Here is a 25,984-nt window from a genome sequence, read left to right on the forward strand (position 1 = left end):
CAGGTTAAGTGCCTGAGCTTTTAAATGTCTCACAATAATTCAGTGTTGTATTTTAATGGCTTTGTTCTATTGAATTGTATCTTCCTCCAAACTATTTGGAGGATTTAGTCAGCCTTGTAGGTGCTCCAGTGGGCGTCCATTCCATGCTTTACTGCATACATTATAATGCATCATGTAAATCATCAAACAGGAAAAGATACATGTATTAAAAACAGACTACTTCAGTCTTCTTCCCATTATCTTTTTGTGAAAGTTAATGGGGAAAGCAGTGAATAGCCATGTGCTTCAGTGGAGTCAGGTACAAGTAGTGAACATCTGGTATGTTGGTGTGACTTGCCACACGTCTGGCTGTGTTATAAGTAAAGGCAAAATTCAGTTTTAACTGCACATGTGGAAATATAGGTAGTAAATGACAATGGTACATTACATTTCTCAAGCAAAGCTTTTAATTGCCACAGAACACTGGATTAGGCCTGTTCTGAAAACTCAAGCAGTGGAAAGACTTTCTTTGACCTCAGCTGACTTAGTTTATTGTCAGAAGTAGGATGTGTTCTTGGCTTCTAATTACATACCTTTTCCAGTAGGTCCAGATAATATATCGATTTATTTTTTGTGATGGATGTATATGTATGCTATTACAAAGGCACAGTGAAGAGATTTAGCTTGGGGAAGGCTAAGAAGTTTTGGTATGCAGACTATTAAAATATCTATATCTAAACCACTGTCTGTGTATTCAGCTGAAGGTCGGGAATGGTGTACTGCTGTAGATACTTGTTGTGTGTACATTAATTATAATTCTGGAAGATATGAGAATGTTCCTTGCAGCGTTTATTAAATTTATTTCAATTTTAGAGGCTTCTAATCATAATAAAAATTACAACACGAGCTCTAATAACAACAGTTTTTAATGATGTCATAATATAAGCTCTGAACGCCATAGGTGATGAGCTGATCTGTTAGCTCCGTTGTAAGTAGTTTGATAAACTTTGCCTCTGGTAGTTTTTGTTCAGGTCTTGATCCGTGAGAGTCTGCCTGAAAGCTGGAAGGGGTTTAAGGCACTTGACACCTTGCAGATAACAGCTCAGAGCATGGAGTTCGCTTTGAAAACCAGTTCCTCTGAGCAGTATTCCTGCTGCTAACTCAGAGAAAGTTAGTGATAGAGAGGAGTTTTTCTGACCGTTTATGCAATATTATGAACATCACTTAAACACTCTTTGATTTCAGTATTGACGCCTATTCTTGCTATCTAGGCAAGCCTGTCAGGTGGGAGGCAATGTACTTCCCCCACTGGGAGTGTCACTCAGCAGTCAAGCATGTCGCAGACCTCGGTACGTAACTGAACAAAGCCCTCCATCCATCTCAACCCTTGTTGGTTATTCTATAACTATTTGGCAACACAGAAAATACTTCAGTATTTAAATCTGTGTGGTTAAGCAGAGTACTACAGGATCGCTGAATAGCAGAATGATGACTGCAGTAAGTGTTGGCTGCACTACCAGTGTCTGCCACTCTGCCTGGTGCGAGCTGTTGTTGCTGGTTGGTGTTGGAGGCTTTCCGGGTTCCAGCCCACTCTTGGTACCCTGAGGGGCAGCTGTGCACTCAACAGGCATTAGAGACTGTTCAGACTGCTGCAGGAATCGCTCCCTGAGCTCTCATTTCTTGCTGGATTTTTTCCACATTAGTTTATTTGGTCAGGGCACAGCTGTAGATTGAAATCATAACTGTGTATGTCACTGATTACAGAGCACTGAATGTAATGAATCCAAGTCATTTCTCACATAGGAAATTGGTTAAAGTGTACGTAGCTTTCATTGTTCTATTATCATTTCTTACCATGCATCTTTTATGCACTTTAACTTACTTTATCCATGTTCTAATCATGTGCTCGGGTTTGTTGTTAGCAGCACTGTGTTTAGTTCACACTGTATTTCTTTAACCAACATCTTCAGATGTGCAAAGTCTCCTATGTACAGTTTTGCAATTGCCTTGACTAGGACTTTGTTAGTCCTGCAGACATCCTGCTTATTAATCATGCCCTCAAGCTGTTCATGGCTTCAGTGCATAGCTTCAGTGATGTAACTGTATGGCTTTCTTAAGCTCTCATAGTGTTGCTTTGGCTTACATTGTTAGAAGTAAAATGATTTGTTCATTAAATTTAAGAGGAAGTTTTTTGGATTTTCAAGGAAATCTTAAAGTGATCTAAAAGAGCTGGGCACTTAACTCTGTTAGATGTGTTAGAAAAACAAACCAGCTTTTGCTTGATGCCAAAAAGAAATTTTCTGTGAGCGTTTAATATGAAATTATAGAGAGCTGTAATTTCCAATCACTTTTTAGTGTCTGTATGAGAAATCAGAGTGTGTATGGCAGCATAAGTAGGCATCCTGGTCAAGTTTTGTAATAAGCATCTCAAAAGCTGTCAGTCCAGTCAGATAACACAAGATATTTCAATAGTATTCTAATGTTTTTCTTAAAAATGACGAGCTTATGCTATATATTGTATAAGTATATATTTCTACGGGGTATATTTTTTTTCAGTAACATCATTTATATTTGTTAATGCTTGTTATTATGTACTGCTAAATATTCCTTGTAGTTTGAGAATGAAAATGTACAGTCTCACCAGAAACTAGTTTTTTTATGTATGGCTCAATACGTTTTTGGTATCTTTACAGTTCAGAGGTTTCAACTGACCCTGCCATTTTTGTCAAAGGCTTTCTGGCTTTAAATCCTAGGATGATTGAATTTCCATGACAGAAGCAATATTTTTGTTTCCTTAGATTAACCTCTCCACCTCTCCTACACCTGCACAGATAATAAGCCGTTCACAGACCTCCAACACCACCAGCAGCAGTATTACCCAGCAGACTATGTTGCTAGGGAGTACCTCTCCTACCCTGAGTGCAAGCCAGGCTCAGATGTATCTCCGAGCACAGATGGTAGGTTTTGGTTACAGTCCTTAGAATTGATGGATGGCTTGATTTGTTTTTGTCCCAAAATGATACTGTTTCCATTCTTACTTTGTTTCCAGGAATTGTTTTGGTATTTTCCTTAGTTTCAGGTAACACTGAGATTTCTGTTACTAATGTATGAATATCAAACTCTGGAACGCTTCAGAAGCCAGAGGAACAAAAGGTTTGCTATAGCTTAGTTCTCCATTTGAAGTCTTCTCATGTAGCCTGGTCTTACTATGATTGTTAAATGGGTCAAGCATAGGAAAAATAGCAACAGAATGTGCCTCTTTTCTGGCTATGTAAGAGGGACATACAGGAGTCTACCCATTTTCAGGCCAGGGCTTTTTCCAATACACTGGTTACATCAAGAGTTGGTTTTCTTGCATTTAACTAAGATTCTCTCCAGAATTTGAGATGGATGCGTAGTTTTGATTCTCCTTATTTTCATATGAAAACCATTAGATTCTTCTCATTTCCTACAAGTGTAGCATTTCTATTTCTTAAAGGGCAACATCGAGAAATCTGTGTGGTGATTCTGTTTATTTTTTTATTGAATACTGTTTCTAGGGAGTCTTGTTCCAACTTATCCCTACATTCAGTGTGTGAAATTTCATAGGAATTACCAAAGTTTTTTCTTGCTTAACAGCTGATCTTTACCCCTGCTACCACTGTGGCTGCTGTCCAGTCTGACATTCCTGTTGTCTCTTCATCTTCCTCATCGTCCTGTCAGTCTGCAGCTACTCAGGTGAGTTTGTGTAAATTTCGTAAGGGCGTGTCCAAACTGTGCGTGCTAAAACTGAGAAGTAAGGAAACTTTATGCTGAAGTTTTACTTAGCTACAAAACTCAGTAATTATACTGTTTCTGTACATTTGCAGTGTGCTCTCTTCACTGTCATTGTGTATTTAGAGGTGATTGGTGGTGAGAGGTGAGGTGATTATATGTAAGGCTGGGATTCTGGGTGTAAAATTTCATCTCATTGTAATTATCTTTCATCCTTATTACCTTCAATAACTTCATGCTTTCAGCTGAGCTGGAATTGTCATTTCACTTCTCAAATGATACACGATCTGGAAAAACATATGGTACCTTACAGAATGTTAGTCACTGTCTCCTGCTGTGAAAAGCAAACATTTGTCCAACTAATTTTTGCTTTCATGAAAGATCTTCCCTTCTTTCTTAGCAGTTTCTTTTAAAGTTTTTAGCAATGGATTTTGTTTAGAATTCTTTTGGAAATCCAAGTAAGTTACACCAGTTGAATGTTCTTGTTTGCTATTTTTATCATGGATGTTTACCTGGTTGTCTTCATGATTTACTAAATTTTCAGGTTCAGAACTTGACGTTGCGCAGTCAGAAGTTGGGTGTATTGTCAAGTTCACAGAACGGTCCACCAAAAAGCAGCAGTCAAACTCAGTCGTTGTCTTTGTGTGCTAATAAACCTGCAACCAGCACCAAGGGCAACCAGCCAGAATCCTCAGAAAGCAATAGAAAAGGTGACAGCCCAACACCAGAGTGTCGGAATACACCAGTCACACGGACATCAAACATACATCAGTTAATAGCACCAGGTAGGATGAGAACGAAGCTGTAGAAGTAGTTTGTATGTTACGATTCTGTCAGAGTCTAATGCTTTCTGCACTGGTTCTTTTAGGTTTTGTAAAGAAAGTATAATGTTTAACAGTAAATTTACTTATTTGTTAGTATTTGACATTACATGGGACTTTGATAAAGGAGAGTGTTACTGCAGTGTTCTGAAATCACAGTGCAAAAAACATTGCTATAGTTGCTGCAGTTTGCTTTCAAAATGGTTATATTCCTGTAAGTTCTTGTGTACTATATTCTGTCAAATAAGGTATTTGTAAACTGGGATGTGGAGGTCTGGAAAAGTTGTGCTGGGCATACTTGGAAGTAAAAACTTCATTTCTTCCTTTTGTTTTTTAATAATATTCCCTGCACTCAAGGATATGAATATTAATTGTCACTTTTTTTTTTTTTCCTTCACAGCTTCATATTCTCCATTACAGCCCCATTCTCTAGTAAAACATCAGCAGATCCCACTTCATTCACCGCCTTCCAAAATTTCCCATCATCAGCTGATACTGCAACAGCAGCAGCAAGTCCAGCCAATCGCACTTCAGGCTCCTTCTGGGCAGGAGCCCCCTCCATCACAACACTGTCTTCCACTCCCAAGCCATAGTCTTCCTCCAGCTCCTAGCAGCGTACAGTCTCATTGCTCACCTATTCACATCCATCCTCCACCTTTACCACTATCTCCCACTCCATCCCAGTCAGCTCAGCAGTCAGTAGTGGTATCCCCTCCACCTTCTCACTCCCCTAGTCAGTCACCCACGATAATTATTCATCCTCAAGCACTTATCCAGTCACAGGCAAACTCTCTTGTGCCAGCAGCTCTTCAGGCAGAGCAGTCTGCCCCTCAACAAACTACTACCAGTCCAGTGCGACCAATTGCACAGCCACTTAATCTTCCATCTCACCTCCCGCTTCCACCTTCCCCTGCTGTACACATAGGACCAGTAGATCAGCCCAGCTTGGTTTCCCCAGGCCAGCAGATAGTGTCCTCCACACCACACCAACAATATTCAGCCTTGCAGTCCACACCTATCCCTCTTGCAGCTCCTCCACATCTGTCGACATCTTCAACCCAGATACAACAACTGCCATTGCAATCTGTACAGTCTTTACAAGTGCAGCCTGAAATTCTATCTCAGGGCCAAGTTTTGGTTCAAAACACTTTAGTTTCTGAGGAAGAACTTCCTGCTGCAGAAGCTTTGGTCCAGCTGCCATTTCAAACTCTTCCACCACCTCAGACTGTTGCAGTAAATCTTCAAGTTCAGCCATCAGTACCAATTGAAACACCAGTGGTAAGTGCTCAGAAACCATCTTCTGTTTGATTACACTTCTGTGTAAGACGCAGAACAAATTGCAGGCTTGTTATTAAATTACAAAGGTTGCATTTTGCAGGAGTCTTTAAATAGCTACAGAAATATGTGCAAACTAAAATAAGGGAACTGCAGAGATCTGCTGTTAGAAGAAGTCAAATTCTCTGATCTATTTGATAGAAGAATCTGTGCCTCTCCTAAAATCCTGTTCTTTTTAACCAAGTAATTGTTCTCTCCATTGTCATCATGATGCCCACAGTTTGTTGTCTCATATGCAGATGAAAATTAGTATTTATTAAATGAGCATATTTTAATACTTAAACTAGTAATTAAAAAACAAAACAACTGTTTTTATATGACTCCTTTTAAGTATTAAGGTAGATTGGAAATATCTCTAAGGTGATAGTTTGTTTGAATGTAGATTTACCAAGTGGAGAACGTATGTGAAGAAGAGATGCCTGAAGAGTCTGATTGTGTCAACATGGCTAGAACGCCTACACCACCAACCTTGTCTCCACCAGCAATAACCTTGGGGAATGGAGATGCACTTAATTCAGAAGAGCCTTTGTCAGGTAAGAACAAACATAAAACTAAGATAGCTGTTCTGCTTAGAACTCAGGAAAGTAAAATGATGTGTTCCTGAGAACCATTTGGTTGTGAACTAGTGAATCAAGGAAAATCAGGTTTTGAGTTACTTCAGAGCTTAGTCTGTGTTACAGGACACTGGGTACAGTGCTGAGTGTGTTTATATCTCTTCTTTCCATAATTCTGAGTGTATACATAGACTTAAGTCACAAAAATATCACAAACTTTGTTTTTCAGATCACGCAGGACTGCCTTCAGTGACATCATCAGTCAGTGCCTCAGTAATTAAATCTCCATCTGATCCTTCGCATGCTTCTATCCCACCACCGCCTCTTTTGCTTCCAGCTGCAACAACAAGGAGTAGCAGCACATCGATGCCCAATAGCATTCCTAGTCTAGAAAATAAACCTCCACAGGCTATTGTTAAGCCACAGATCCTAACTCATGTTATTGAAGGCTTTGTGATTCAGGAGGGGTTGGAACCATTTCCTGTAAGTGTGAAAATTACTTTGATTTTCTTTTTCTTTTTTTTTTAACTACTAATTCGTAAAATAAACTATTTTTAAAGGTGTTTTTTAAGAATCCCCTAATGGCCAGTTTTAAACCACTGAGCCTCCGCTTTTAAAGGATGTGACCTTCTGCCTCATTAACAAATACAATCTTTTCTTTTTTTTCCTGTCCCTTCTTTTCTGTAGATTTAATATTTCTTCCTTTGTTGAATGTAATTGCAAACTCTGCAGACAAATGAGTCTGTATTTGTTTGAGAAAAGGTGTGTAGAACCTTGATGCTATATATTGATGACTCATTGATAAAAGAATAGAAATGATACTGCTGATCTCAATTACAACTGCTAACTCACAAATACTATTTCCAGCTATTCATTCTTCATTTAACCATTGTTGCTTTGCTTTTATTGCAATAGGTAAGTCGTTCATCTTTGCTGGTAGAGCAGCCTGCAGAAAAAAGATTGCTAGTGGAGGGTCAAATCATGAGTGTTATGTGTGTTGAATCAGACTTGCAGAATACAAAACATGCAGACAACTCATCGGACACAGAGATAGAGGATATGATTGCAGAAGGTTTGTAGTTTTTGTTTAAATCTCCATTTTTTTTTCCCTTCTGGTCTGTATCTGTTAGAGAAACCCATCTTGTCTTTACATCTGGAATTTTCCTCTAGTCTTTACACCATCTCCAATACAAACTGTTTTAAAATGTTTATAGCCAGCTACACACCATATCAACAGTTGCTGTGGAAACACATGAGTGTCAGGAAGCTGTGCCTTGTCCTGTCTAGAATGCAGTGGTCTCTAACTCACACAGCTCATGAGCTTAAAACACCCAAGTTTCCTATGCAGTATCTGAAGTGCTCATCATTGTAGATTCCTTTAGAACTCAGCAATTAAATATTTCAAGTGTGTTGCATCACTATTAGCATTCAAGCCCTAGTGATTGCAGCCTCTTAAATGATAGTAAACAGAAATTAAAGCATGGACTGTCCCAGAAAAACCAAGTCATTTTTTAATTCACTGCTTAAATTCTTCCAAGGCTAGGAAGTCCAGTGTTTTTCTGCCAGCTGTGTATCCTCTTCCACATCTTGAGTGTTTGCCCAGGGGCTGATTTTGGTGATCTGCTAAAAATTTGTTGTAATGTATTAATACAACTCTTAGTTTCATAGTCTAAAATAGTTATTTTCCTTCCTTGATATCAAAACCATAGTGAGCAGAGTAAGAAGGGACTGATACAGAGCCTGCTACTCCTGCTGTCACGTAGAAAATGAGGCCACAGGTCTGCACTGGGGCTGTGGCTGAGGAAGTCAGGACTGTGTGCTGAGCAGTAGCAGGTGATCCCATAGCTGTGCTTCAGCTGCCACCTACAGCATGCATTATTCATTCTCACCTAATTAAAACAGTTTTTCTTATGCCCTGTACCAGTGACGGTTTGTTAGGTACTGTGGTTCTTGCCTTGGTAAATGGTACTGAAGCGCAGTGAAGAAATTGATTGCATTTGTTATATCCCAGCAAACAGATTAGCTCAGCACTCAGTCTTCCAAATGATCAGATACTCATAAATTATTTTCCAGTGATTTATATCACCTACATCTTTCTGGGCAAGGACTGAAAACAAGTTAAAAACTTTGCTTTACAATGGGTTTTAAATCTGAGAAGTATATTTACTGATAGTGACATTAAATAAGCACTGCTGGACTTTTGAGGGTGTTTTGATTCACAGCTCTGGCAATATGTGTTTCTGCTTGAAATGAACAGTATTGTTTGTAGCACTGATTTTAATAAAAGCTGGTTTAGCTTGGAAGTTCATCATTGAAAAAGTGATGGGTTGCAGTCTTCCCGTGTGTTCATATCTGTGCAAGAAATAAGAAACAGTGCCTGAAAATAAATCATAATTTCCTAGATTGTCTGACTGTGTGATTGCATTTACTGGTGTAGTCTGCAGCCTTCTGCATTGCAGTAACAGCCTAATCCAGGATAAAGATATTTGAAGTGCTCTGCTTTGAAACTTGATTGTATTGCAGTTAGGATGTCTACATAGAAAAATGAAGAAACAATTAATACAGTGTTCATTTTTTAATGTAAAACATTAATAATCTGAGGCCCATGCCTCATTTTTCACATAGGCATGGCATATGAAGTCTCAAATAATAAGCATCTGGCATACTAATAGTGGGGCGTTGTGGTGTGACTAAATTTTTACTAAGCTTTTGTCTCATTTAATTCAGAATCTGTTATTTTTTTTCTCTGTACCTGAATGGCAGCCTGGTCTCCCAGTGAGGGCTTCCATTTAATTAGTTCTTTGGGTGTCAAGTCCAGTGAGGTGAAACCATCAAGTACAAGAAGCTTGGGGAGGGGTGGGGGGGGAAGTCATCAGATAAATTGCCTGACCTCATTTGATGTGTTTGGTTGTTTAACAGTACAGTGGATTTACGCTATTCTGGACAAAATGAGACTTGCCAATCTCTTAGCTCACATAGCTTAGTAAATTCTTAGTGAGTGCTTGATTTCTTAATTAAGAGCACAGGTTTCTGATCAGGTTTCTGATCAGGTTTCTGATTTTTTCTTGTTAATTTTGCTTCATCCTATATGAAGCAAGGGAAGTTTTGGGGGTTCTTCTGTATCTTTTAGAATAGACTTGTACCTCTGTTGCAATAGCTATTTTGCCTTTAGTGCAGTAGATATTAATTCAGTTTTGTTTTTAGTAGTTCTGAAGAACCTTTCAGGATTAACACTGCAGCGTCTCTCAGAAACCAGACAGCTTGTCTGTCTGTTGCTATATGGAATTGCTCAAGCACTCGTGTTTCTGTTTTCAGTTTTCATTCCTGGAAGCTGATGTTAGATTTATGTACTCAATTTGCAGTTATTCAATAGATGAGCCAGGAGATATCCAGTATTGGGAGGTACCTACACGTGCACAAGACAAGCAGAGGAGATTTTCTGATACTAAACAAAGATTTAGATTGTGTTTATATGGTAGGAACACTTAATATAGAAAAGGCTTTTAGCATCAGTTAATGCTTTAAGCTGTTGTTGCCTTTTACCCGCATTATGTAGTTCGTGGGTTTTTTGATTGCTTGTTTTTTAGAGAGAGTGATTAATTTGCAGGGTAAATCTGCTCTTTATTTAGCTTTGGCTGCAAAGTTGTTCAGATCTGACATGTTTCCAATTTCAACTCGGGGCACGAGGTGGAGACTTGCAGCGTGATAATCCTCACTTGGGCACTGCTGGAGGAGTTTTGTTTACTTCAGTTGTGCCTTTGAATCCCAGTACATCAGAAGTGTTATTCCAATAATCATTTCAACCTTTTAAACTTCGTTGCTTTTTGATTTGTCTTACATTTCAGATTGTGCCAGTTCTGCTCCTAATAGTGTATTTCATTGACATGTTGCATGGGTGCAAGTTTGTGTTGGTTCAATTTACTTGAGTTCTCTTACATGGAGAGTGAAATCCATCATTTTTTTAGTTTGGCATAATTTTCTGTTAATCAGTGTTCTTAATTAATAGATGTATTTTTAGACGTTGCATGTTTCTGCATAAGAAATGAAAAATTGGAACACAACTTTGTCATTAAATCTGATCTCTTTATGCCTCACTCCTTCCTTTAGAGGCCCTGGATGAAATGGAAAATGAGCTCCTGAAGTGTGAATTTTGTGGAAAAATGGGATATCCCAACAAGTTTCTACGATCAAAACGATTCTGTTCTACGTCCTGTGCTAAAAGGTACTCTGTCTACTACTTACTGTTATCTGGTTCATGGAGTAGCACTCATATAGTGTCATATGTTGAAAAATAAAGAAGCAGACTGTGTGGGATACAAATGACTATGGTATTATGGAATATATTTCGGGAAGATAAACCTATAGGTAAATTGTGAAGCTCTTTCAGAGGATGTAGTGAATGCAGATGGTCTTATAGGATTGGTGATGGATATTTATAAAGGGTTGGTTATAGGTTTTGGGAACTTAGACAGTGGTTTGTGGGCCTCAAGTCACTGTGTCTTTGTTGTATGTATTTTGCTGCTGGGCAGTGTCAGAGATAAAACACTGGTCTGTGGGCTTTCTTATAGTTTTATGCAGTGCCGGGGGGGAAAAGCACTGAACTTACCTTCATGTCATTGGCAAAGGTGAATGAATGTAGGTATCTCATTCTCTCTGAGTTATTGTACTTTTTTATTATGTGTAGATCAAGATAGAAACAAGTAATAATCAAGGTCTGAATGCGAATCGTTCCATCATCATAGATGGAAAATTGGTATTTAATCCCAGATGTTTTAGAAATAGGTAATAGTTCAGTAAGGAATGAATTTAAGTTGCCTCTTAATTCTGCATCAGTGTGCCTGGAAATCATCTTTGTCTTGTGCCAGCTGCTCTTTTCATACTTGCCCTCAGACATTCCCATTTTAAGCAGTGAAAATGTGTATATTTTCTTTGGTGGCTGTTAGGACACCAGTAGTGAAATTCTATTCAAGAGGGCGTTGGGCTTTTTTCCTCTATCTTCATTTGACTGGTTGTCAGGTAGAGGAAATGAAAGCAAAGGATGACATTAAGCTCTCAGAGGATGTTTTAGAGAAGTAGAATTTGAGTGTGTGATAAAATGCAAACTTGTTTCTATCATGGATTTTTTTTAGAACAGGAAGGATGGGTGTCTGCTGGGGGTGGGGTGATCTGGATGTATATAATCTTGCTTTAAAACCAGGGGTTAGAGTACATGGCCTTTTCTTTCTTACATTTGCAACACCTGCTGTTGTGTAGAATTAGGCAACATTTCTGTAGACAAGGATGTCATTTTATTGCTAAGTCAATTGAATTCAGTCCAAAAAACCATTAGTGCATTATTGAATATATCTTACTTCTTTAGGCACAGCCTTAGTTGCACTAAGAAATTTGGGCTGTTTGCATCAGACAAGACCAATCGTTGGAATCGGAAATCAGATAGCCAAAGTCTTGGGCGACGCGGGCGTCGACCGAGTGGCCCTGATGGGGCACCACGAGATCATTTTCTTAGACAGGTCTGTGGAATATTTGCTTAAAATTACGGCATTGTTCTGGGAATTACAAATAAAATATAATAGTGTAGTGTATTTATACTATATTTTCCAGCTTCCAGTTACTTATCCGTCTGCAGAAGAAGATATGGCTTCTCATGAAGATGCTGTTCCTACTGCGATGACCACCCGTCTGCGAAGGCAGAGTGAGAGAGAGAGAGAGCGTGAACTTAGGGAGCTAAGAATTAGGAAAATGCCAGAGAGCATTAACTTGTTACCAGTGGTGCAATCAGACCCTTCGGTATGGACTGTTGATGAAGTTTGGGCCTTTATACGTTCTTTGCCTGGTATGTAATGTGCAGTTACTTGTCGCAGATTTTTAACTGTAAACTCCTGGTTTTTAGCATCGCTCTGTGGAGGAGGTGGTATGGTAACAGCACGAGTCTACTCGTTAGTTGGTGATAGAGGCTGGAATGTGATTTGTTTCCTCTTGCTTGTTCCTTCAGCACAAATCCCGTGTTGATAGAACTAGTCCCACTTCTGCTGTTGCACCCCAGCTGATGGAGACTAGAGGTGTTCTTCCCTTCAGTCTGATTTCTCTCAAGAGGTCAGTAGAGAGATCAGACACACTTCTTCCCCTTTACATTTATTTCTTTACTTCCCTCCTTACCGCTTATTCAGTAGAAAAAGGAAGAAGGGAGTCCTTTCATTTTAAGCGAGTGAAAAATTTGAAAGGCTCATCATGATTGAAATCACTAAAGAAGGATAACCAGGTTTCTTCTTTTAAGCTAAGTTTTGTTTTACGTAGCTTTGCTGAAGTGGAGAATTCCTTATATAGATTACATAGGAGACAGAAAAAGAGGTATCTAAGTCTGTGCTCAGAAAAACGTCATTTGTCTTTATTTACACACATTTTCCTTAGCTCAGTAGTCGTGCTTGTCTTTATATCATCTTCAGGTTATTTGGCATTTGTTTGTTTATCATTTCTTGCTTATCAGAAGCCTTAAAGTTTTACACCCCACCATTTCCCAGGAATGCCATTCCATGTCATCACATATTGTAACCCTTCCAGAAGACAAGACAGGTCTCCATAATAACAGAGAATCTTTGTTGTTTACCCATATAACTTGCATGACTAAACACTGAAACCTAGCTTAGCCTTTTTCCTAATTTTCTACTGATTTCTGGAATGCTGAACCATTTTGCTGTGTATCCCCCTAGGCTAATGACCTAAGAAATGTATCATTTGCTCAGACACGTGCATGTGTACGGCCAGTTAATTTTTTTAATATAGGTCACACAAAAAATTGAATCAGAGATGTTTTGATTCAACCTTTCATCTGGTGGTTTAGAAATTACAATTAAGTTACATAATCTGCATCTGGAAACTTTTGATGATGTCTGTAGAAACAAGTGGAGTTCCTTAGGTTTAAGGCAATGTATTTCTGTGTTTTACTGATGATGCTGGAATGTGATTACATTGCTGCTGTCTGTATTTTACTCTCTTTATTCTTTGAAAGCTCCGGGTAACTCCTTAACCCCCTGATCATAGGTTCTATAGAAGAATAAAGGACTGTTCATGTTCTTAAAAATGTAACGCATTATAAATACAATTCATTTGCAAGTATGAAATCAAAAATATTATCCTTAAAGTGTGGGTTCTCTTTTGAAACAATTATTTGTAGAATATTTCATCGGCTGCTGAATCTTTTTATTCTGCAAATTAGTTAATATTGAATTTTAATACTTGATATTTTTATGTATGCAGTGAAAAATTATTACAATTACAAATTTCTATCCACATTAAGATCTAGTTCCTCTTTTAAAAAAAAGAAAGGTATTTAAAATATTAAATATTCACAGCCTGCCAGAAGTTTTGTTACGTAGCTACATTTGTGTTTTGGCACTTTGGAGTTTTATTTTGTCAGCTTCTCTACAGGGAATGAAGCTTCAAATAAACAATGGACAATGAGTGTTCTTATTCACTTTGTTTAGATGTTTGCCTGTGTAACAGAGGTACAGACAAGACAGCTCTTGTGCAACTTTTTGTATCCATAGTGTTGTTAAATGGGAAGGGGCATTGAGCTCCTCTGAACAGTCCAATCCATGAAGAGCTCCCTTTATTATGTTGTAGGTCTCAGTCTGAACCCGTGCTACTTTGGGTTCAGAAGGAGTTTATCATTTAACGAAAAAATCCAACCACCTTAAAGTTGTGTTTGACAAATGAGCTATTGATAAATGTACTAGTGAGACAGGTGTGCTTAAGCCTGCAAATAAAATTGCACTTTGTTTATCTCAGTGGAGTTAATATCTTTTGGAAAACAAAGGTAAGTGAATTTTCTTTTTGAGATGTGACTAACAGTACAATAAGCACGTTTTTATTGTTTGAAAGTATCTGCGTGAATAGTGGCTATTTGTGTGATATCACCTGTTTCTTCCAATTGCAAGAACATGGCAACTGTTCTTCTTTATGAAATGAGAAAATTGTCTGTGCTGGGACTTGAATTTTCCAGTAAGTAATTCATAAGTAGTTATGGTGTAATTAGATACTGTGGTAAATATGACTTTGATGTTATCGTAGAAGTTCTTGTTGTTATTGAACTTATTGAACTCCTTCATATGCTGTGGGTTCCACAAGGTAAAGAGGTAAATGCTGGGAATTGTGTAACTGTGAAGCTCAAGTATGGACAGTCACTGTGTCTGGGGATGCACATTCCTAACCCAGTAATTCTTTTTCTGTTGCCTTTAGGTTGTCAAGATATTGCAGATGAATTTAGAGCACAAGAAATTGATGGGCAAGCTCTCCTCTTATTGAAGGAGGATCACCTTATGAGTGCAATGAATATTAAGCTTGGACCTGCATTAAAAATCTGTGCACGTATCAATTCACTGAAAGAATCGTAGGTGGTGAACGTGAAGATTTAAACAAGTTACTCTGTGACTAAGTCAGCAGTAACACGCCAACGACTTCAGCATGGCATGAGTGTTACTGTGATGTTTTGTTGAACATCTGGGGTTTTCCCCACACAGACTTGAAAAAAAGAAGATATTCTGCTGATTATATCACGTGGTCCTTTGCAGCTCCCAGCAATTAATAAGTTTGTGGTAATGCTCAAATAACGCGTTGAGTTAAAGGGGGAGTTTGTGGGAAAACATGAAGAGAAATATTCTGTTAATATTCTGTTAAATATTCCCCAGTATGTACTTGTAAGTTTAAAATCAACACCCCAGCACCTTCATAACCTAAACACCATTTACATTTTCTTGCTGTATTGTCAATTATGACTTTTCCCACATACAGCAGTTTTTGGACTGAAATAACTGCAGTGTCCACAGACCCTGTGGAAGCACTAATAATGGTAAAATGCTATGCATTTAGTTGTGCTCTCTGAATTTCTTCTAGTCTTGGGCAAACTGTTTGTATGGAGTAGGTTGGCAGCCTGTTTTCCTTGTGTAGATTTACCCTCATCTCTGCCACTGTAGTATTTTCTTTGTTTGGAAATACTATAAGCCATGTAGGCATCTTGTTAAAGTCCTAATTATCATGCTACTGAAATGCAATGGCATTACACTCTTGCCAGAGCTAACTGAAGCACATATTTTACTTTATTCCTTGTATGCTGCTGTGCACTAAGAGGGCATTACGATGTTAGGTTTCTAGTTCTGCATGCTGCTAGTTAAACTAGACCAGCAGTTCTCAAATGCAGATCTCGGTGTGAGAACGGTCACGTTCCCAGTGCCTAGGCATGAGTGGTTTAGTTAGTTCTGGCTGTGACTTATGCTGAGAGAAGTCTACCCTAAAGACTGGAGGTAGAGAGAAGGGATGGTGTAGCTCACAGCCTCTTTTTCCTGTTACCATTTTGTCTTCTAACATGTCTTTCCTTGTAGTGCATTCCCATTGCCTCACTGGAAGCTTCCAAGCACTTCTTTGTCCACTGACTAGTGTGAGCTGGGCTTGCTGTAGCTCAAGGAAGGAACATGTTGAGGAACTTGGTATAGGAGCAGCTGCAGTGGCAGTGGAAGGAGCCTAGAGCTGTAGGTGAGCAGGAGGAATGTGCCCCTTCTAGACAGCACTGGGAGAAATCTCTATGGCCCTATTTGTGATCCTGGCGGGAGATTTTGGCTTGGATGCTGCAGACCCAAGCAGTGGGATGGATGTCTCTTTTCACTCTCTCGTCTTTTATATGGAACAAATGGTTCCCCACTTACTGACACCCTCAGAGATGGGCTCTGAGGCAGCAGCACCTTCTCAATCTTTGCTTCCCCCATTACCCATGTAAAGACACCCTTAGAGAAATTTTGCACCTTCAGTTCCTTTCCTCTTGCAGCTCCACTTCCCTTATTTACAGGCCAAGCTCCCTAAGCTCTGCTAGAGGGAAGGAAGGGTGTGTGTGTGCTGATAGAGTTACTGTGTATATATTGGAATATGTGTATGTGTCTGCAAACGATGTATTTTGTATGTTATGCAAATTGATGCATAATACATGATTGTGTAGGGTCTGCTTAAATATTTTCCTAAGTATTCCTGGGAAGAAAAATTGATCTAAAATTTGAGAACTGCTGACCTAGATCAAAAGGGGTCAATGCACCTACACTGGCTGAAAGGAAGGTTTGTGACAGACCAATATGTGTAGTATTGAACTGATGACCTTAAAGAGTCTATTGGGATTGCAGAAGAACTTGCACTTTGTTTTCCTTTAATTAGATATTTTTTCTTTCTTTTAAGAGACCTTCTCCCATTATATTCCAGAGATCAACATTAGAATCGATTCCTTTAATTACAACCACTTGAGCATTCTGATAGAGGATGTTATTAATTTTTATCAACCACTGAAACTCCAAGTTAGGACAATCCATTGCTGTTACGTGCTAATTCATGGTGAGAGCCCTAATCCAAATAGCACTGAAGGCTTTGGAGAATTAATTGATGTCTGGGTTTAATCTGGAGGGAAGTTGCTAAGCACTTTCTAATTTGTTTGGGTTTTCTTTCTGTCTTCAGTTACTGTTGTCAAATAAACTTAATTGTGAAGGTTCATTGTTTGGCAATGTTCATTTGAAAGATTCTCAAATGATGGAGGCAGTAGGTTCCTATTCGTAGCATTTTTGTAAGATACACCTTGTAGCATATTTGTAACATATGTTTTAAAGAATAGGTTCTGTTTTAATGAGCTAATTGAGGACTGAAGATATCTGAGATATTTATCTTTTGGCTTCTGTCTAAAAGTTTTATTATTTTTATACAGAAACATCACTGGCTAACTTTTAACCTGTCTTCTGATTGTCCTGTTTGATGTAAGCAGTAGGTGTACGTCAGTGTGAACTGATAATAGCTTAAGGCCTATTTAAAAATGTGGACTTATGTTGTGAGTCTTATTTAGACCTGCAGTTAACCAGTGTTACGTGCATGAGAATCCCATGATTGTTTTCATTTTTGTTTTATGAGACAGCTTCCAGGAGAACTGCAGCTAGTGTTTATGCACAACGCTTGCTAATCACTGACAGATGCCAGGAGCCCATTGCAGACATGATGAATGCACATCTGCTCTGGTTCTTCTGGTGCACTATGTTTTCTGTGGTTTTGGGAGAGCCGTAGATAATGAGTTATGCTTTAAGTATTCATGAATGCAGCTAAGAATGTGGGCCTTACGTATATTGGAAGGTTATTCATTCAACTATGTTGGCATTACGTAGGACTTGACATCAGATACAGCTATAATAAGCTACCCTGATAGAGCAGCACACACGTTAGAGCTTGTCAGTATTGCTGTGCCATTGAAATCTGTTCTTAAAAATCACACCTGTACACAAAAGCTTTCAAGTGCAACTGAAGCCTATTTCAGAAACTTTGGAATGTACTCAAAAGAACAATCAAATACTTGGAACAATCAACTACTTGGCACAGTATTCCTCTAGAACAGATTTTGTGTCATGCTCGTCTCCTGGGTCTCAACTTCTGGCTTGAAGTTGTTGATTTTGGATTCTGAAGGAGGGTATCCTTGCTGGTAATGGGACTGCACTAAAAGCACAAATACAACTAATTTATGGCACAGCTGTTCTGTAGGTACAGTCCTGTTCATGTGTGGGAGCACTTAAAGCTGTCCTCCACTACCTGGTCAGTATTTTAGCAGCTGGAACATTGATGTTCTGTGGTAGTTCTCTGAAACATTCTGCAAAGCCAGCTTTCCTCCCAAGTATTCATTTAAAAAGGTAGAATAGCTCATTAAAATCAGTGTTGATTTTCAAGGGACTCTGATATGAGGGAAAGTACAGAAGTTTCTCAGAGTGTTAATACTTTATCCACTGTTACCACTAATATTATATAATCCTGTAAGAACTGAAGGACTGTAAAATGTTTGTGTGCCATAAGGTCGTTAGTTGCTGTCACAGCACAAGTAGTGACATATAGCGGTTAGCAGTTGTCAATCATTCATATTATTTCAGGTCCTAACGTAGCTTCTCCTCTTTCAGGCTTGCAGTGAAACTGTAATGCTGTTCTGCAGAGTAATGGTGTTTGGTTATATTGCTTGACTCAAGGCCCAGTGTTCAGACTTCCCAGAAGCTCCAGATAAAAGGAAGTGCAACAAGAGTGGAAAAGAGGCTGTTAGGAGGATAATAGGATGAGATCACAACTGAATCAGGTATTTCCCTGTATAAAACATAAAAGATAAAGATGGGTTTAAAATGAGATACTATTCATCTATTTTAAGTTAGTTACTTGTCAATAGGCTTAGACACCACAGTTGGGTGCTATGTGTAAAAAAACCTTTAAATGGCTTTAGAAGCAGTGCAGCAACTGAGGGAATTCTGCAGTATCAGAACAGATGAAGATGTGTAAACTTTAATTACAAGTTGAGAATCTGATAAATACGTCTGTACCTTACCCAGCTTCTTGCAATTCCAGTTCTTTCTGCATTAGTGAATCAGAAGGGTGAGACTAACCACACAAAAGGGATCTGAAATGTACGTTATTGAAATAATCTTGCCTTCATCTGGTTTGAAGTGAATTTTAAGTGAGGTATTTTCCCTTGTTGGCTGAGTTGGTACAAATAAGCTACTTCATGACCTTCTGAAGTGCCTGGTGCATTACGATGTTTGGAACTAGGTTTTAGTATTTGTCAAGTCCCTTTCAGTGGGTGTCCGGTGTATGTGAAACCTGAAAGATCTGTTTAGACATTATGCTGTAGCATGTCAAGCACTAACTAGCAGCAACTGGAAACTGGGGGCAGGGAGTGATTCCTTAAGGCTATTTTATGGTATATGTTTCCCTACTTCTAACGTGGAAATAGGATTTCCTCCAAATACATCATCCTGCATAAACGATGAAACACTTTGTGATGCCAAACACCTCAAACTACGTTTGCTGCAAACACTGTTGCCTCTTATTACAATCGTTTTAAAACTTAGTTTTTTATCCTTTACAGTTCTTTTCTTTTATGGCCTTTTTGATTGTCCAGAAACCATTTCCTGCTGTTTTAGAGATGCTGTCATTTTGGTTACATCACTGAAACCTCAAAGAAACCCACAGTGCACAGTGCAATAGACACTGTGTGTAAAGCAGTAAAACGATAATTGGACTTTGATACATTGCAGAAATGTAAGCTTAATAGACGATGTTTGATTGTGAAGCCTTATCACGGAGTGCTATACTAGAATATTGTTTTATAATAAATTCTAGCACATATATCACTGATATATCATTCAATCTGTCTATAATTAATACATAATAACATAAATAGTAGCCCCAAAATTAAATTGAGCACAGTGAGTTATGTAAAACAGATGATCTTCACCTCGTGAATCGTTTTTCTTAAAGCACTTTCCTACCAATTAGCACGTGAATGAGTTTTAGATTCGCCCATTTGTTATCATGGGTAGAAGTGGGATTTCTTCAATCTGTCTGCTAATGTTTGAACTGAATATACAAATGCTGAAACAAAGCACCTTATACTATGCTGCTCAAATTTGCTTGTAATTGCACCTTTGGTTATCTGCAGATTTTTCTTTAGTATTCTTATGTGATACCATTGTTCCCTGTGGGTCTGAGTGAATGATTAACCAACCTACAATAATATAATTTACTTACATAGTTTTTACTGCAATACAATATTGTACTGTGAGTTCAGTGCTTCAGAAATAAATACTACTTCCATTTGTCTGCTTGGGTTGTGTATCACTTATTTACCCATCCCCTGTAAACTGAAGAGCTTCCTCGAGCTGTAAGAGAACTAATGAAATAGTTGTGAAGCCTGAACAGGATTTCCCTTATTGCACTAGAAATGCTTTAGCAAATTTAACTACTTCAATGTCAGAGTGATTTTGGCTCCAACATACGTTCTACTCTAGTCCAACCTATTCTTTAACCTTTGTCATGTACTCATGTAACCTCGTAACTTTATACACTTACAGGAGTGTATAAGCTACCAGAACTGGTTTAGTGGCTTGTGGTAGCAATGGTAATGGGAGGACAGTTGGACTTGATGATCTTGTGGGTCGCTTCCAACCTTGTGATTCTCTGATACTTTGCATCTGCTCAGTACAGGGGGTCTAGTCCAACTGTTCATATTAAGTGTTTGTATTTCTTTTTCATTAAAGCTCTTACTGCTGTGATTGCAATTAAATAATGTTTAATGTGTACACGCATACCTTAGAGGAACAGCAACAAGGAAATAATGAAACGCTGCCTTTCTTGTAGCTGTGACAATATCCATCTTGCAATAGTTTCTGTAAACCAAGTTTATATTTCTGATGGAGGTATGGCCTCAATTAAGAGGCTGCATTCCTCATTAACCATGAAAAAACCTTAAACTAACAAAAACTTTAACAAGAAAATACACTTAAAAATAAAAGCACGGCAGTTTGAACTTGACAGTTGGTCACATTGATGTAACTGATAAAAAAGGGCTTCAGCCTATTGAAAACTGATGTATTTTATACTATAAAACCTGAGATCGTTCAATTTAAAACAATTGTAAACTTGTAGTAATAAACACCAGCTTTAACCAAGAACTTATTTAATGTAAATAGTGGTCTTCTCTTAAGTACTCTGAAATGGGAATAAAGCCCAGTGTAGAAGCATTGCAGCATCCCACGTTCTGGTGCGTTGTTCCTTACTGCACTCACGAATGTTAGATTTTCTTCCTGTGGATTGTAGATCTGGAGATGCTTCCTTGAGTTCTCTATAAGGACATGGTCACAACATCAAAGTACATGCAGCCCTATCAGTCTCTTCAGTCAGCAGCTCGTTAACAGATGACAATTACTGTGCCTGGCTTTTCAGCTGGCTCTGTGTTTTCATTGTCAAATGGCATAAAGCAGAATTTCCAGCTGACAAATGGATCTGTAGACCACATCTCCTCTGTCAATTCAACATCGTGACATCGAAACCAGTACGCTACTGCAATAAGAAAGCTGTTGATGAAGTACAGCCAAGGGACGTTCATCTCCATGTAGGCTGGAACCCAAGCACCAAGAAACAAGATGATAAACTGGAGAAGAACAAAAGGTGCCCAAGAACCAAGAAAACAGATGAGGAGTCTGGTCAGAAGCTGCCGCCTGAAACAAGTGCTGTTGTTGTTGGGCACGTAGGAGAACAGCAGAACGGACTGGTTGGCAAAGGAGGCAACCCTCATGGACAGCAGCATGGTGATCAATTCCCTCCAGCAGACCATGAGAGCTATGCCTATGAGAACCAGCATGGCAACCGAGACAGAGTAGCTCTGCACGCTGACAAAGAGAGGGCACTGATAAGGAGAGAAATGGTTCTGAATTTCTAGTTCTTCATAGATAGCGGGAACTTTCAGAATACAAAAAAATACAGAGATCCATATAAAAACCACAATAAAAATGTAAAATAATCTTCGACCTCTTCGGGGGATTTGAGAGGTTTGGGTTATAGTCATGTAATAATCCAGACCTGCCACGAGATACACCGGGTAATGCAAAGTGCCGTAAGTGAGAGAAATGATCTGAGTAAACAGGCAGATGTGGTACGTGGTGAATCTGACACCCCAGAGCGCAAAGTCCTCCAAGTAGAGGATGACAGCGATATTCAGCAGCAGGATGAAATCAAGAAGTGCCAGCGAGATGCAAAAATACCCCATAAAACTAACTTTGACTTTCTTGTGTTTAACTTGCAGCATGAAGAGATCCAGGCACACCTTCCCAAGCATGACCAGAAGCAGCATGCAGCTCATCTCCAGGGGCCGGCGGAGCTGGGGCTGCTGGTACCGACTGGAGCAGTTCTCACAGAGCAGAGCAGCCATCCTCCCAATGGTAAGAAGCAGCGCATTAAGTATCACAGGGCACGGTGCATCATGTCTGGAAAGGAAAAAATACAAGGTTGATGGTGTTTCTTCCCCATTGGAAGCATGGCGGTCTTTCTGTTGGGCTGGATATATCAGAGCTCCTTCATATTGTCGAGAAATTACATAATCACACAGGGTAGAAACTGTGCAACACGTGGGATGCGTCACATTATGGTCCCCCATAGAACCCATATGGAAGTGAGACTGTGGGAATAGCAGCACTACACGCCCTCCCAGTTGCTGCTTTTCCCCTTCAAGTTGGTGTAAGTTTTCTTACAATGACTCTTCCCACTTGTTTGTTCTGTAAATGAACGCAGGAGGGATGGCAGGATATCAGCAGAAACTAGGCACACTTGCTTCTCTCTTTGCTGCAGAAACAGGCTGTTGTTTCCACAGCTCTTAGAACCGCAGACAAAAGCAAAGCACTAAATCTTTCCCCTTTCATTTTCGCTGTTCTGTGGGGCTGCTGACTGCGGCTTTGCTCGTTTCCTCCTTTCCCAACGCTTCTCCCTTTTCTCTCGGGTAAAAGTGGAAGAGAGGAAAGTCTGAGCTGAAACAGCGAGTAAGCGCTCCGAGCCGGCCCTGCGGCGGCCGTGCGGGCAGAGCAGCGGGCCCGGCTCCGGGAACGAACGTGTCGGTAACGAACGTGCCGGTAACGCTCCTCCGCCCTCTGCCGTTCCACTCCCACTCTCCCACCGCGTTCCCCGCTCCCCGTGCCGTGGCGGTGGCCGTGCGGGGCCGTCCCGCACGCTGCCCGACCAGCACCCACCTGCTGCTGCCGGCTCCGCGCTGCTGCCCGGCCGGGACGTCCCCCGTTAAGGCGTGTCGGGGTGCGGCCCCGCCGCCCGATGGAGGAATCCCCGCCCGAGCCGTCTCCTCGCTGGGGATTCCCTCCCCGTAAGGACGCGCTTGGAGCACGGGAAGAAGAGCTGAATGTTTGGGAGCGATCTGGATGTGATGTCGTACCCAATTCAACTTAGGTCTGAACATCAGGGTGGCTGTGTGCTTAGTGTGTTTGGTGTCCATTGAGAGGGAAGCGTTTTTAATTGCCTTTCTTGCAGGCTAAATCAGTGCTGGGTCTGTCCGTGTTTGGTCTGTGTGTACAAAGTGCCACTTGGCTGCTGAGACCTTCTGAGAGCAGCTTCAGGTGCTCTGGAATTTGTTCTGCTGATAAAGGTGTCAGCACAGCCCCATGCATCAACTCAGCGCCCTGCAAGCTTTCTGAGCAGGCTCCATGTGGCCCATAGGCTCACACAGACCCTTGCAGTGCAGCTCTCTTGTTGGAAGGAGGCATTGCAAGCCTCTTTTGCAGCTTTAATTTTAAATCTAACTTGATCCACTTCTGAAAGAAACAGAAAGGAGAGAGCCTGGATGCAGCCAGCACCCTTCTCAATGGTCAGTGCTGTGCTCTGCTCTCTGCTCCACCTGTGATGGAGCTCAGCACTTCAGCTCTGTGCCTTATTTAAGTTCCTCCTTGCAGTGGTGCTTCTGCTCCTTCTGTTTCATTCTTAGCCTGACTGAGGGCCGGGAGGTTCCCTTGGGACAAGGGCAGATGTGGAACACGAGCACAAGTTCTTAACCTGTGTTCATCACATCATGGTAATGATTCCTGGTAGTCAGCCCCCATCTTTGCTTTTCCTCAATTCATCTCAGCCTTGTGTCTTTCAAGAAATCCTACACTGACATCTGGGATGCCTCAAGCCACGTGGGAACTGGGAGATCAAACGTATATCTATGGGTTTTGCTTTCATGTGAGGGCAAAGGTGTAGTTATGAACTCCTGGAGAAGTTATTATGAGAAACTCCAAAGATGTGGGCTCTGACTTAATTTGGTGCTGAATGGCCGTAAGAGCTGTGAGCAGGGCTGGCAGAGACCAGGTGCAGATGTGGAGATGGGTGCCCATCTGATAGAGCCTTTCCTGCGTGCTTCTCCTTTCCTGGATATGCCCGTAGCTGGGTGTTACCTGGCAGAACAGGTTTAATGCCTTAATTATCACATGATTTGTCAGCACAGGGCCAGCAATCTGAGTTTTGCAATGAGCTGATGAGCAAGCGGTTGTGCTCTTGCTGTTCCTGAAATGTCACCTCTCAGAGGGACAGGAGGCTGTTTATGAAGATTGTAATAGAGGAATTAACTAAGAAATGTGTGATAAGGGACAGCTGCTGCTTCTTAATGAAGAAAGTACTTGACTGGTGTCCCATTTACAGGGTGTTTCCATGTATTGAAGAGCACAGTATTTATAAGCACAGTGTGCATTCCTTCTTTATCAGCCTGAGTTTTGCATCTCTGAAGAATTAAGGAGACAGGGTTAGTGATGGATTCTACCTGTTCCATGTATTTCAGTCTATATCTAAAGCATGATCCGTATCAACTGAGTACTGTTATCTCGCTCTTCACTTGCATTTACACTATTTGCGTTGTGCTGTCGCTAAGTCTAACTCATCTCCCAAGTCCTTTATCATAAGACAGTTATTTTTGTGCCTGGTCATTATTTTCACATAAGAAATACACATGGCAAAATGAATGCTCGCTGTGTCAGCCAATGAGTAATGGACTCTTTGTGGACACAATCGGATCAGGAAATGTGCCTTTTGTTTTCCTGCACCTGTTGCTGTACTACAAATAAAATCAGCCAATGTTTTATTAAATAAAACGAGAAGCCCTAATGAAATTGTACCAGCCATTACCAGGAAGTCTATTGAAAACATTCAGCAGCTGCTCGGCCTGAGTTTGTTTGCACTGATAAGGCTGTTTTGTCCCACTCCTGATGTGCGGAGAAGCCGCAGTGCAGCCCTGGTGTGCAGCACAGCCATGGTGCGTTTCGTATCTCTCCCCTCAAATTCCTTTTTAAAGTATTTGATGTTGGTGCTTCTGATGCCAACTGAGAGGTCTGAATATGACTTTGCATTACTTTTACATACACGTGCAAAAAAATCAGACAAACTTATTTCAGCTCCTGTTGGCAGCAGCAGGAATCCCAACACAATGAACTGCAGGGATATCTTCAGCAGAAAGACAACTTTATAGCTCTGCTCTTGCAGGGCAAACAGTAAGTTAGTTAGTTATCAGGCTGCAGCACTGGCTCTTAAGGTCAGATGTACTGTGAATCAGAGGCAGCCAGCTGAAGGTTCTCGCACAGAAAGGGCTGCAGTTCTGTTCTCAACTCTGGATGTGAGGATGCGAAATGCGAGCACAAAGAAAACTAGCACCTGTATGAGCAAAGCACAAAGAGCATCTTCAAATGGCTGCTGAAATGGGTGGAATGGATGTTAGCTGAGACCTTTACCATCATGTAACGTTCATCTCGGTAAGGTAATAAAGGCAGTGACAGGTCTTTGTTGGTTATTTTAATCAGTTCTAATGTACAAGTGTCCAGAAGTCAAACTATTTCTATAATGGGCCCTTCAATTTTTATATTATATTTGTTTAAAAAGTGGTCCAATTTATCTTTTTTCTTACAGAGCAAATATCCGGATTTAAGGAGCAAGTGATGCTGTATCCAACGAGTTTCAATCCACCCATTAAGATGTATTTGCACAAAAATAGGTATCTTCATCCAAAATGCTAATGCTGGAAGGAAGGGGAAGCAATTCAGGACTGAAAAAAGTGCCGAGTAAGTAAAATTAAGATAAGATTACCCTTATATTCTGTGAGTTGGTTCAGGAAACAGTCAGATCTACAGCTCCAGCTTAAGTGATACTGAGGAGTGATGCCAGGTTTAAACTTGTTACATGTTTAGTTAACCAAACATA

At 40.1% G+C, this 25,984-nt stretch overlaps 2 protein-coding genes and 1 long non-coding RNA gene across 10 annotated transcripts in view; 2 read left to right on the forward strand and 1 right to left on the reverse strand.

Moving 5' to 3' along the window:
- PHC3 (polyhomeotic homolog 3) overlaps positions 1 to 20,083 on the forward strand; it is a 23,640-nt gene extending 3,557 nt beyond the window's left edge. For 2 of the 8 annotated variants that reach the window (XM_015871967.3, XM_085513339.1), the window contains exons 4-15: positions 1,251 to 1,328; positions 2,811 to 2,936; positions 3,598 to 3,696; positions 4,277 to 4,517; positions 4,954 to 5,831; positions 6,271 to 6,421; positions 6,672 to 6,925; positions 7,358 to 7,514; positions 10,550 to 10,664; positions 11,802 to 11,952; positions 12,044 to 12,275; positions 14,678 to 16,963. In XM_015871967.3, coding sequence (XP_015727453.2) covers positions 1,251 to 1,328; positions 2,811 to 2,936; positions 3,598 to 3,696; positions 4,277 to 4,517; positions 4,954 to 5,831; positions 6,271 to 6,421; positions 6,672 to 6,925; positions 7,358 to 7,514; positions 10,550 to 10,664; positions 11,802 to 11,952; positions 12,044 to 12,275; positions 14,678 to 14,832 — 2,637 coding nt within the window. In that variant the 3' untranslated portion in view covers positions 14,833 to 16,963. Of the gene's footprint in view, positions 1 to 1,250; positions 1,329 to 2,777; positions 2,937 to 3,597; positions 3,697 to 4,276; positions 4,518 to 4,953; positions 5,832 to 6,270; positions 6,422 to 6,671; positions 6,926 to 7,357; positions 7,515 to 10,549; positions 10,665 to 11,801; positions 11,953 to 12,043; positions 12,276 to 12,434; positions 12,536 to 14,677 lie in introns of all 8 variants that reach the window. The other 6 variants (XR_001557303.3, XM_015871965.3, XM_015871966.3 and 3 more) reach the window with 6 other exon arrangements.
- A 420-nt stretch (positions 20,084 to 20,503) lies between these two features.
- Positions 20,504 to 23,110, reverse strand: GPR160 (G protein-coupled receptor 160). The gene is made up of 2 exons (XM_015871980.3): positions 23,002 to 23,110; positions 20,504 to 22,245 (listed from the first exon to the last, which is right to left on the reverse strand). Exon 2 carries the CDS (start codon positions 22,188 to 22,190, stop codon positions 21,171 to 21,173), a length of 1,020 nt encoding a protein of 339 aa, XP_015727466.2. The 5' UTR covers positions 22,191 to 22,245; positions 23,002 to 23,110; the 3' UTR covers positions 20,504 to 21,170.
- On the forward strand, positions 23,075 to 25,929 carry LOC146758874 (uncharacterized). Its single transcript, XR_014933404.1, has 2 exons — positions 23,075 to 23,212; positions 25,694 to 25,929. It is a non-coding gene; the product is annotated as an uncharacterized LOC146758874 (long non-coding RNA).
- Positions 25,930 to 25,984: the final 55 nt, after the last annotated feature.

Source organism: Coturnix japonica, chromosome 12 (assembly GCF_054131305.1).
Source record: "Coturnix japonica strain WE chromosome 12, WE-NBRP24, whole genome shotgun sequence".
Taxonomy (NCBI): domain Eukaryota; kingdom Metazoa; phylum Chordata; class Aves; order Galliformes; family Phasianidae; genus Coturnix; species Coturnix japonica.

Excerpts from the sequence above, each read along its gene's own strand:
- GPR160 (XM_015871980.3), bottom strand. The coding sequence starts at position 22,190 with ATGGCTGCTCTGCTCTGTGAGAACTGCTCCAGTCGGTACCAGCAGCCC.